Source organism: Euphorbia lathyris, chromosome 8, assembly GCF_963576675.1.
Source record: "Euphorbia lathyris chromosome 8, ddEupLath1.1, whole genome shotgun sequence".
NCBI lineage: Eukaryota > Viridiplantae > Streptophyta > Magnoliopsida > Malpighiales > Euphorbiaceae > Euphorbia > Euphorbia lathyris.
Window position 1 is genome coordinate 13727067 of NC_088917.1, and position 13028 is coordinate 13740094.

The window sequence follows — 13028 nt, forward strand, 5'->3', positions numbered from 1 at the left end:
GGTAAAACACAAATCTAAACTCCCTAAACCCATACCTAGGATTTAATCAAAGGAATCCTCAACCTATATTGTGCCATCCGTCAATTCACCTTCTACCCTGTCAATTGTTCACTTTATTTTGTTATGTTTATTTCCTTTAATTCAATTAGTTAGTTATTAAAAACCCAAATCTTTATCCAACCCTCTAAACAATTAGATCATTCTAGGTAGATTTACTAGTTATAACGAATAGTCTTTGTGGTTCGATCTCGTGCTTAGCACAATATTACTTGTTGCGATAGGATACACTTGTCCTATTAAATGCTATATACTTTACGAGCATCAAACACCACCAGCTATATTGAAAATATAGCCACTAGTAGCCTTGGAATCATCTGATAAGGTATTCCAGTCACCATCACTATATCCTTCAAGGACTGCTGGAAACCTTTGATAATGTAACCAAGTTTCATGGTTCTTTTAAGGTATCTCATGACCCTTTCTATAGCATTCCAATGCTCCACACTAGGTCTACTAGTAAATCTGCATAGCAATCCTACGACATACGCGATGTCGGGTCTAGTACAATCAGTGGCATAGCGAAGACTGCCAATTATGCTAGCATACTATGATTGTCTTACACTGTATCTAGTGTTCTTAAAAAGTTTTATACTCGGGTCGTAAGGTGTACATGCAGGTTTACAATCAAAGTAGTTATATTTCTTTAGAATCTTCTCAATGTAGTGAGATTGATCTAAAGAAATTTCAGTTTCAGACCTAGTTATCTTTATGCCAAGAATGACGTTCGCCTCTCCTAGATCTTTCATATCAAAGTGTTCACACAACATAGACTTAACAACATTCACAACATGAATATTAGATCCAAAAATAAGCAAGTCATCAACATATAGGCATATAATGGTGCAGAGACCATTTTCATATTTGTAGTAGATACACTTATCACTTTCATTCACCTTAAAGCCATTTGAAATAATCAAGTTATCAAATTTTGCATGCCATTGCTTAGGAGCTTGTTTTAGCCCATATAAAGACTTATCTAACTTACATACCTTATGGGCTTGATCAAAGACTACAAAGCCCTCAGGTTGATCCATATAAACCTCTTCTTCTAGTTCACCATTCAAAAATGCAGTTTTAACATCCATTTGGTGCACCACTAGATTGTGCACAGAAGTAATAGCAATCAAAACACGTATAGACGTAATCCTAGTGACAGGTGAATAAGTATCAAAGAAATCAACATTTTCTCTTTGTCTAAAGCCTTTAGCTACAAGGCGAGCCTTAAACTTGTCTACTGAACCATCAGGTTTCAGTTTCTTCTTAAGGATCCATTTACAACCTATTGGTTTACAACCTGGTGGTAAGTCTACTAAGTGCCAAGTTTGGTTTGACTCAAGTGAGTCCATTTCATCATTAATGGCTTCTTGCCATAAATCAGCATCTAATGAGGTTAAGGCTTCTTGTACATTAAGTGGATCCTCTTCTACTGTGAAAGCATAAAAGTCAGAACCAAAGTCTTTAGATACTCTAGGTCTCTTACTTCTCCTAGGTTCAGATTCCTCAATCTCTTTTTGCACTGTAGGTCTAACAGCAGGTATGCTACTAGATGATGCACCCTCACTATTTCTCAATATAAAAGGAAATTTATCTTCATAAAAGTCAGCATTATTTGACTCCAAGATGACTTTTGCATTCAAATCATAGAACCTATATGCTTTGCTATTCACAATATATCCAATAAACACACATTCATAAGCCCTACTAGCAAGTTTGACTCTCTTTGGGTCAGGAATCCTAACATAAGCCAAACAACCCCAAGTTCTAAAATATGATAGGCTGGGTGTTTTATTTTTCAAGATCTCATAAGGAGAGATTTTGCTTCTTGATTTAGGGACCCTATTTAGCACATAGCAAACAGTCAAAAGGATTTCTCCCCACCAATGTGAGGCGGCACCTGATCTAAGCATAATAGCTACTACAGATTCAGTAAGTGTCCTATTTTTCCTTTCAGCCTTTCCGTTCATTTCTGGTGAATAAGGTGCAGTGGTTTCATGTATAATGCCATGTGTTTTATAGAAATCAATAAACAGGCTAGAACCATATTCTGTGCCTCTATCGCTACGAAGTCTCTTGACTTTCCTATTGTATTGATTTTCTATTTCAACTATGAACAACTTTGATAACTTGTGGAAAAATCCTTGATCGGAGCACTTCCCTGTGAGGCGCCGTTGGGATCGGCCGGGGACACTCCGATGCCAAAGTCAGTAATATTTCTGAGAATAAAGTGTAAGCATAAAAGTAGAGAATCAGTAAGTGTACCTTTGATCCTAGAAAGCTATGGTATTTATATAGGTTTTTGTAACCTTCAGCATTAATGGGGAAGCAGGTGAAGAGTTGTTTCATTACTCGTCTTTAATTGCTATCAATTCTCCATTAATCCCAGCATTTAGCATTGAAACCCTCAGAGTTGAGGTATTCGAACAGTCAAGTTTTTATTCCCCTTTAATGGATATTAATTGCCATTTAATTGTATTTATTCCCATTCATGGATGGTAATAAAGGCGCCTTTTGGTATTCTTAGATCCGTCAAGGCGTATGTACGCTCTCCTTGAGAGCTATGGCGGGTCTCCACTACTCGCTCTCATCGGGCGTATCTCGTTATGGCGTATCTCGCCATGGTCCATGTGGTGTGGCATAATGCTAGAAACTCCTTCATTTTCTCCATTATTTGCATATTCACCCCTGCATTAATCCTGCAATAATTGTCATTAATTCTATATTAATCATTCATAAATATCTCTTTTAGAAGGAATAATGGTTTGCCATTATTTCTATTAATTTTCCATTATTCTTTATTCAAGAATAATTTGGGTTGTTATCAGAAGCCCCCCCCTAAAGGTATAAAAAGCTCTTTAGGGCTGTTTAAATGGTGTTTCATTTTTCTATCTTGGAGGAAAGTGGATCCGCCCTAGATGGGGGATCACATATGGATATGATACGCTTTTAGGGGATTTTGCTTCTTCGTGGATAGGTGGCCAACCGTATCCATTGTTAGCCTCTAGGGGCTTCTTGAGAGATATATTTCCCTTAGAAAGGAATAACCTGCCCTTTATGGGACCATTTGTTCCTACCGCATAGGATTATGATTCGCCTTAGGGACTTCTTTTCTTCAGTTCTGCCATATTGAGGAGAATGACCCGCCCTTAGGGATCAGTAAGAATGATCAGCCATTTAGGGACTTTTGTGCATTTTGTGGGGGGTTTTTGACACTCTAGGCATTTTTGTTTTTTAGCCTTTACTCATTTTCCAAAGTGTTTTACTTTGCATTTGTGAAGACGAGACTTCGTTATTTCTATGATGAAGATGAGGATTCATTACTTCGATGAAGACGAGGCTTCATTATTTGGATGAAGACGAGGCTTCATTATTTGGAGATGAAGACGAGGCTTCATTATTTGGATGGAGACGAGGCTTCATTATTTGGAGATGAAGACGAGGCTTCATTATTTGGATGAAGACGAGGCTTCATTATTTGGATGAAGACGAGGCTTCATTATTTGGAGATGAAGACTAGGCTTCATTATTTGGATGAAGATGAGGCTTCATTATTTGGATGAAGACGAGGCTTCATTATTTGGATGAAGACGAGGCTTCATTATTGGAGATGAAGACGAGGCTTCATTATTTGGATGAAGACGAGGCTTCATTATTTGGATGAAGACGAGGCTTCATTGTTTGGATGAAGACGAGGCTTCATTATTTTGGAGATGAAGACGAGGCTTCATTATTGGATGAACCCTTTTCTTTCCAGAACTATTTTTACTAATGCATTATATCTTTTAGCAAGTAACTTTTTAGAATCTGGTTTAGGATTTCTCCGATTGTTTAGGGTAGGTGGCCAGCCGTACCCCAATGTGTGAACCTTTGTGAAGGTTAGAAGCTTTTATTCCTGGTGAGGAAGTTAAGCTGCCTTAGGCGATCGATTTTGCTTCCTATCTTTGAGGTGAATCGATCCGCCGCCAGGTCTTGAGACTCTTCTTTGGGAAGAGTATTTGAGAGTGTAAAGTTCTCACGTCTGAGAAATGTTTTAACTCTGTCTCTGACGACGATCAATCGTTTCCTATCTTTGAGGTAGATCGATCCACCGCTGAGATTATTATTCTCCTATCTTTGAGGAGAAAGCTTAGGGTGTAATTTTCTCATGTTTGAGATAATTTTAACCCGCTTTTGATGGTGACCAATATTTTTCCTGTCTTTGAGGAGAGAGTTGAGCTCATTTGAAAGCTCCTGAGGGTCTGTGCTTCTTATCTTTGTGGAAAGGGGATCCGCCCATGATGGGGATCAATTGTCCTATCTTTGAGGTAATTGATCCATCTGTGGAACTTTTCATTCGCCAGCCACTGGGCATATATTAGGAATAAAAGCTAGGCAAATGAATATAAGAAGTATGGCGAGAAAGAATAAATTATAAAATATAGGATACTATAACAGTTTAATGCACATATAAGAATACGTAAAAATACTGATTTTTAGGCCTATGGTTCCGTCTTTTCTGAGCAACTAGAACCGCATCCTCAATGATGTTTAACTTATGAGTAATCACATCTGGGCTTACTCTTGTGGGGATCTCATTCTCCTATGCAAATAGGCTTCAGACTCAATGAGAACTTTCGTAACATCCTCCTTGATCTCAGGTTTTAATCCTTTGGCGATCCGCACCCGCTTTCCATCAGCAATAAGGAGTGTTTCTATGTCGCCCAAAGCTGTAGTGACAAGTTCATCTTCCTCACCTTCGTCATCTTTGAATTGTGGGCGGATCGATAGCGACGCCGAGTAGGTCTCTTGAACCGCCTTTTGGTTCCCGCTACTCATTATTCCTCCTTTGCTGGTGGGAATGTACATTGCCATACGACGGATGGAAATTAGGGCTGCAACCTCTGAGATGAACGGCCGCCCAAGAATGATGTTATAAGCTGATTGTCCATTCATAATAGAGAACTCCAGATCACCAATCCACGCTTGATCATCATCCGCCAGTTTGCATTCCAAAGTTACCTGGTCCTTGGTCCGGATAGTGTGACCTGTCACTCCCATGATGTCAACAATGGTTGTTTCTATTTGGATCGGATCAACCTTTAGTTTGGCGAATGCACCTATGGTGATGACATTGCAAGAACTGCCCGTGTCTACCATTACTCGCTTCATTTCCTCTCCCATCCTTCAATTGTCAACGCATCTATATGTGGAGAGATTACTGGACCTGTTTCTGCAAAAGGGGCAATTGAGGGATGTTTTATCCATAACGGATATTTTTGCTTTTTCCACGGGTGGCTGATACATTGGTCCATCTGCTATGACATTAATGACACTTTTGAATTTCTTTTTGGGATCTGTCTTCTGCTTGTTGTCTTGTTATTTGTTATTCTGGACAAAGCTATCTAGTTTGCCAGCTCCCAACAAGCTTCGGTGTGGTGGCCAACCTATAGTACGCTTTGGCGTTTCTTCCAACGGTTACATGCTCCCCTCCTTTGGGTTCGGGATATATAATGTCCCGCTTATATTGATTCTTTTCTTTTATATTGTGGCAAGTTGGAAGCTTTAATCATTTTTTCCGCCTCGTACCCCATGATTCGCGCTGTGAATGGCGAATTCCTGTTAACTGGATGGCGTATCTTTCTGCATTATTCTCTTGTCTATCTAGAGTGGCATGCACTCGCCTTTCAATCTCATCATTCGTGTGTTCAATGTTGAATCATGATGGTGAAGCCGGCTCTTGATCTTGATCTCGATCATGTTGAGGTTATGCTTGGAGCTATGGTTTAACGCGGATGGATGTTGTCATAACCAAGGGAGCCATTTTATCTAGCTTCGAATATCTTGTCTCCGCATCCTTCAACATTTTGCTAACATAATAGATGGAGAACTGCTGACCTTCTTCTTCTTGAATAACCACGGTGCACATAGCTTTATCCATGACAGATTGATACAAATGCAGGTCTCCCCTTCAGATTGGTCTGCTCATCAAGGGTGGTTCTGCTAGGAATTGTTTTATACCTTGATATGTTTGTTGACAATCTTTCTAGTATGATGATCCGCCCGTTCAACCTCTGGATCTTTCTCACCCATAGTGGGGCTTTCATTTAGGCGCGCTTTTCACCTTTTTCCTCGTATGGCTTTTATTTTATCTGGATTTGCTCTAACTCCTTTTTTGCTAATGACATAGTCAAGGAATTTTTCTGAAGTGACTCTGAATATACACTTCTCTGGATTGAGCTTTATTTTTCATGCTAGTGTTTGGCACTGGTTGCATTATTAGCAATTCCCTTGTACCTGTGGGTTAGCACTGAAAGAACTCCAGAAGTGGGGCATACCCTGTCCATTATTAAAAGATTGTGGTAAGGCATAAAAGCTATATTCACTTACCTTGGGGATCAGTGGCTTGATCCACGGAACATACTTCATAGCAAAAGACTGTTTGCATTGGCCTTGTTGGAAAATATCATGTATAATGCAATGTCTCTTTATGGAATTTTTAGTTCATCTTGGAATCAACTTAATAATTCCTTCACGTTGGTCCCTGACTCTAGAATGAACTTAGTCAAAGGATAAAACCGAGTAAATATTATATGTCAAACAAATTCATAATAGAATTTTAATCGTGCTTGTTTTAATAATAATATCACGTATAAAGGTCATAACCATAAAGATTGCTACTGCACATGAATATCATAATGAGTTCTTAATAAATAACCATAATGAGAATGGTTTAAGAATAATGTCCTTTTGTATTTCAATGCGCATTAATATCCAAGATAGCATATTTATTTTAAACGTCATAAAAGTAATAACATTCTATATTGGGTAAGATATCTTACATAGTTGCTATTTACTTGCAATTAATATTGTGCATCCATACATTAATGGCATTCAGAGATCATTAAAGCCTCATTTGAATGAGGTGTAATTAAAGAAAGGTAAGTGATGATTTAATAATATAGTTATATATAAAATTACTCTTATATAATTTCATTTGTACGAATAAAATAAAAGAGAAAGGGTAATTTTGGAAGAAAAATACATGTACCATGATTCTCCTCCAATTTGGAGTGTAAGGAAAATTACTCAAAATCCACCCTCACCTACCTTCACATACAATCCTCCAATCTTTAAGGAATTCTCATGTATATCCTAAGAATTTTGCATAAATTAATGTTCTGATCCGAAACCGACACTTGCACTATTTTGTAGTTAGCTCAGGACATGAAAGTTTTGTTTATCCCATTTGGTAATTCATCAGCCCATAATGGCCTTAATAGTTAGGGACAATTACAGGATAATTACAAATAGACTCAATATTTTCAAGTCTCTTACGTTGGTAAAAGAAATTCTAACAATGTCAGATAAACAATTTTTATTATGAATAAACACATCCTTGTAAAAAAAGGAATGAAATAACTGTTTGACAAAACAATATTAAAAAAATATGAATTTCTGATATTAAAAGTACTATATATGAGAAAAGCCATACATAGATGGTGAATTGTACAAGAAAAACCAAATATGATTTTTTGTAATTTCTTCCAATAGTTATATGCATGTTCATCCAAAAGACCGACCAGATCTAAATCATTTGTAATTACATGAGCCCTTTTATGATATTTTAATATCAAATGACAAAATCACATTGAATGGATGATTTTTTTTGTAAATCCCAAGATTACGGGTCTTATACCTACGTTTGTACTAATTCAATAATAATATCATATTATACTTGTCATGCATAAAAATATAAGGCATATTGAGCATGCAAGATTTAATGAAAGATTTGTGTCTATTACTTTATCTTTCACAATTTATTAGATTTATCATAATAACATGTAATGATATTCATAGCACTTTATAAGAGTGAGGGATCTCAATTTTCTTTAATTAAAAATGGAATAAGAAAGGGGAGGAAACTTATCTTTTTCATCATAAAGTTCCAGATTTAATGTAGAAAACTCTTTCCCACCAATATATGGAGAACTGTATCTTTGGATAGATTTGTTGTACTGATTGAGCCAAGGTTTCAGATTGTGATTTCTATTCCGTTGACTCCATTGTTTTGTTTTTTTTTTTTTGTGAAACTCTATACAATCAAGATTTTGTGATCTTCTGTTTGCTAGAGATCCACGATCACCGCACCAATTGATAACTTGTGGAAAATCCTTGATCGGAGCACTTCCCTGTGAGGCGCCGTTGGGATCGGCCGGGGACACTCCGATGCCAAAGTCAGTAATATTTCTGAGAATAAAGTGTAAGCACAAAAGTAGAGAATCAGTAAGTGTACCTTTGATCCTAGGAAGCTATGGTATTTATATAGGTTTTTGTAACCTTCAGCATTAATGGGGAAGCAGGTGAAGAGTTGTTTCATTACTCGTCTTTAATTGCTATCAATTCTCCATTAATCCCAGCATTTAGCATTGAAACCCTCAGAGTTGAGGTATTCGAACAGTCAAGTTTTTATTCCCCTTTAATGGATATTAATTGCCATTTAATTGTATTTATTCCCATTCATGGATGGTAATAAAGGCGCCTTTTGGTATTCTTAGATCCGTCAAGGCGTATGTACGCTCTCCTTGAGAGCTATGGCGGGTCTCCACTACTCGCTCTCATCGGGCGTATCTCGTTATGGCGTATCTCGCCATGGTCCATGTGGTGTGGCATAATGCTAGAAACTCCTTCATTTTCTCCATTATTTGCATATTCACCCCTGCATTAATCCTGCAATAATTGTCATTAATTCCATATTAATCATTCATAAATATCTCTTTTAGAAGGAATAATGGTTTGCCATTATTTCTATTAATTTTCCATTATTCTTTATTCAAGAATAATTTGGGTTGTTATCAAACTTAAACATGTCAAACGCTTGACTTTTATTTTTCATCAAATAAACAAAAGCAAAGTCAGAACATTCATCAATAAAGGTTATAAAATACCGTTTGTCATTTCTAGTCAACTTTCCATCTAATTCACATATATCTGAATGAATTAAATCTAGAGGTTCAAAATCCCTAACAACAGATTTATGAGGTGTTTTTGTGATTTTTGCCTGACTACAATATTCACATTTAAGAAACTCATTTAAATTCAATTTTGGAATTAAACCTAAGTTACTCATGTTCTTAATGATACGCTTATTAACATGAGAAAAATGAGCATGCCAAACATTAAAAGTACACAAGGAGTAAACAGAAGCATTCACTTTATTAATCTCAACATTCAACTTAAACATGCCTTCAGTAGCATAACCTTTTCCTACAAACACATTGTTCTTAGTCAAAGTAAGGCTCTGTTCTTTATTACTGAAAAAAACTGAACTGAACTGAACTGAACTGAATGCTACTGAACTGAACTGAACTGAACTGAACTGAACTGAATGATACTGAATACTGAACTGAACTGAATTTAACTGAATGCTACTGAACTTAACTGAATGATACCGAACTTAACCGAATTTAATCGAACGTAACAATAATGATGATATTAGACTTTAAAATAATTTAATGATAATATTGGACATTAATAAGCTTATAATAATAATAATAATAATATTTCTACCAAAAAAAAATAATATCAATAATAAATAAACATATTATTAAAGATTAAACTAAATTAAATATCAAATAAAATCTAGGCTCGATAAAATCCTATGACATTAAATAAAAATGAGTCTAATTTAAATTAAAAATATAAATTACATACAAACACAAATTTATATATAATTTAAAGCCTATGAAATTAAATATAAATTTTTATATGAATACACACTCTTAACTTTTTATTACAATTAAGTATTAAGGTACAAAAATACCTTTAACGTTTTGGGTCCGGGGTTATTTTACTCCTAACGTCTAAATATGAATTTTCATATGAATGCAAAATCTTGACTCAATTTATCAATGTTAAGGGTAAAATTGCTATTGGCTTTAATATTAGGGATAAAATTGCACTATTTGAGATATTAAGGTAGTTGAGCCAGTTAATTTTTTAGAGCATTGTAATGTAAACGTATTAATATAATATTTATTTACTTTTCGCAAAATTTGCAAATAAATTGCACCAAATAATTATAATAAATAGTGATAATATATATAATGACAAAGCATAAATTATATATAAATATAATTATAATGAAAATAGATAAATTAATATATAATAAATTATAATAATTATAATAAATTGCTGAAATTATAAATAAATAATGATAATAATAATAAATTATAGGGAAAAGTACAAAAATAAACCTTGTGGTTTGGCCCATTTTCGAAGTGTACCCCTGTGGTTTAAAAGTTTGCAAGTCGGTGTCTTGAACTTCATTCCGTTAGCAAAGAGGGGTAAAATTGACTAACGGTGTTAAAAGTCAAAGGGAAAATAGTTAATTTGGTCCTTATATTTAATAATTTTATAAATTAAGCATCCTTATTATCTAACTATCACAAACAAACCCCAAAATAAAAAATAAAAATTCAATTATACCATCTTCTCTATTACTCTTTAATTTTTTTCTTTCTCTCTCATCTTTTTTAATTTTTCTCTCTCTAAAATCAAATTTCTCTCTCTACAATCAAAGTTCAATAATTTCTTCCCATTAAACAATCATAATAAATCAACTAACATTAAGAGTTCAATAATCTCTGGAATCACAGTTCAATAAGTTCAAATTGATATTGAAGATAAGTCCATGGTTAAATAAATCCCCAATCTTCCTATATATTCCAATTCATCCTTCATCCAACAGAAAATATCACCATGGCTTCCATTTCTTCTATTCCCTCTCTCACTTCCTCCGCCGCTAGTTTCTCCGGCTTAAAATTTCCCTCCGACGAACTCCATTATCTCCGCTCTCGTGTCAATTTCCGTCCAATCCGTGTCTCTGCCGGTTCCGCCAATAGCACCGCCGAGAGAACATCCTCCTCCTCCCGCATTGCATCGCCTGGATCGTTGTATGAAGTTTTAGGGATTGAGAATGGCGCCTCTTTTGGAGAGATCAAATCTGCATATCGGAAACTGGCGAGAGTTTTACATCCCGACGTCGCAGCTGAAGATCAAAAGGAGAACAGAGCTTACGAGTTCATGAAAATACAGGAAGCTTATGAAACTCTTTCCGATCCGGAGAAACGATCTGAGTATGATCGCTCACTGTTCCGGGAAGCACGGCCGATGAGTAGTTCTCCGTATATGAAATCAGCGAGTGTAGCCACAGTAGCGAGTTATGCAGCAGCTTCTGGATTTTTCCGATCTCCAAGGAGGGGATGGGAAACCGATCAGTGCTGGTAGAGAAAATTGGGGGAAATTAAACAATCTGGTTTTGATAGAATTGTAATTGATTAGTGTTGATCAATAGATTAGGATAGCTTAGATTAATTAATTCAGCGTGGTCTGATTTGTGAGTATTAATGCATTTTAGTCCAGCCAGAGTAGTGTTGTATGATGGAAGCAGACGCCATTTTATAGCCTGTTTGAATTACAAAATTAAGTCCTTCAATTTTAGAGAGAGAAACTTGATTTTAGAAAGAAAAAAATTAAAAAAGATGAGAGAGAAAGAAAAAAATTAAAGAGTAACGGAGAAGATGGTATAATTGAATTTTTATTTTTTATTTTGAAGTTTGTTTGTGATAGTTAGATAATAAGGATGCTTAATTTATAAATTTATTAAATATAAGGACCAAATTAACTATTTTTCCTTTGACTTTTAACACCGTTAGTCAATTTTACCCCTCTTTGCTAATGGAATGAAGTTCAAGGCACCGACTTGCAAACTTTTAAACCACAGGGGTGCACTTCGAAAATGGGCCAAACCACAAGGTTTATTTTTGTACTTTTCCCTAAATTATATATAAATAATAATAATATATAATAATTATAATAAATAATGATAAATTATTGAATACTGAAACTGAATACTGAACTGAACTGAACTGAACTGAACTGAACTAAACTGAACTGAACTGAACTGAACTGAACTGAACTGATTGTTACTGAAATTAAGTAATAAAGAACAGGGCCTAAATAAATCTGCTCATATAGTCTGAGTGAAACCAGCCTTGTTGAGAAGATAGCCCGAAACCAAATTTTTCCTCATTTCTGGAGTATGCATCACATCCTTCAAAGTTAAGGTTTTTTCTAGATGTGAAGTTCAATTCCACATTACCAATCCTAGCAACAATAGTGGTATGGGAATCACCCAATAACACTTTCTTATCTTCGGTCACAACAGTGTATGTTTTGAACATACTTTTATCATAGTAAACATGGCGGGAAGCACCAGTGTCTACCCACCACCCATCTGATCCACCTATGAGGTTGATCTCAGAAATCATAGCAACAAAATTATGTTGCTCTTCAATCAGGTTAACACTAGGGGTAATGTTTGGCCTGTTCCTGCACTTACGTGCCATATGACCTGGTTTCCCACAATTAAAGCATAGGAAAGCAGCATCATTTCTAGGTGGTTGTTGCTGTGGCCTATTTTGGTTCCTTTGAAGGTTCCAATTCAAATTAACTCGGGTGTTGCGGTTTTGGATTGGTTTGCGGTTCTGATTCTTAAAATTCTTTTGAGTGGGTTTCAGAACCGCAGTGGACCTTTTAGTGCTATTAGAAAGCACTTCTTCTTTTAAATCTTGTTTTCGAGCTTCCTCCTCAATTCGGAGGCGTGTAATCAGACTTTCCATCGAAAATTCTTTTGTTTTGTGCCTCAAAACATTTTTAAAATCTTTCCATGAAGGAGGCAATTTGTCAATAATGACAGCAACTTGAAATTGATCATTTAGAGGCATACCTTTTGAAATGATTTCATGTGCTATCTTTTGCAATTCATGAGATTGAATTTCCACTGATTTGCCATCCGTCATTTGAAATTTGAGGTAGCGGCTGACAGCATATTTTTTCGATCCAGCCTCCTCAGTGTCATACTTCCTCTGCAGAGCTTCCCAAATTTCTTTGGCAGTTTTTTCTTCAGCAGTGTAATAATCATATAGGTCATA

General features: G+C 35.7%; 1 protein-coding gene across 1 annotated transcript; it reads left to right on the forward strand.

The window, feature by feature from the left end:
- The first annotated feature begins 10632 nt into the window (after positions 1-10632).
- Positions 10633-11525, forward strand: LOC136203586 (chaperone protein dnaJ 11, chloroplastic-like). Its single transcript, XM_065994780.1, has one exon. It carries the CDS (start codon positions 10795-10797, stop codon positions 11320-11322), a length of 528 nt encoding a protein of 175 aa, XP_065850852.1. The 5' UTR covers positions 10633-10794; the 3' UTR covers positions 11323-11525.
- Positions 11526-13028: the final 1503 nt, after the last annotated feature.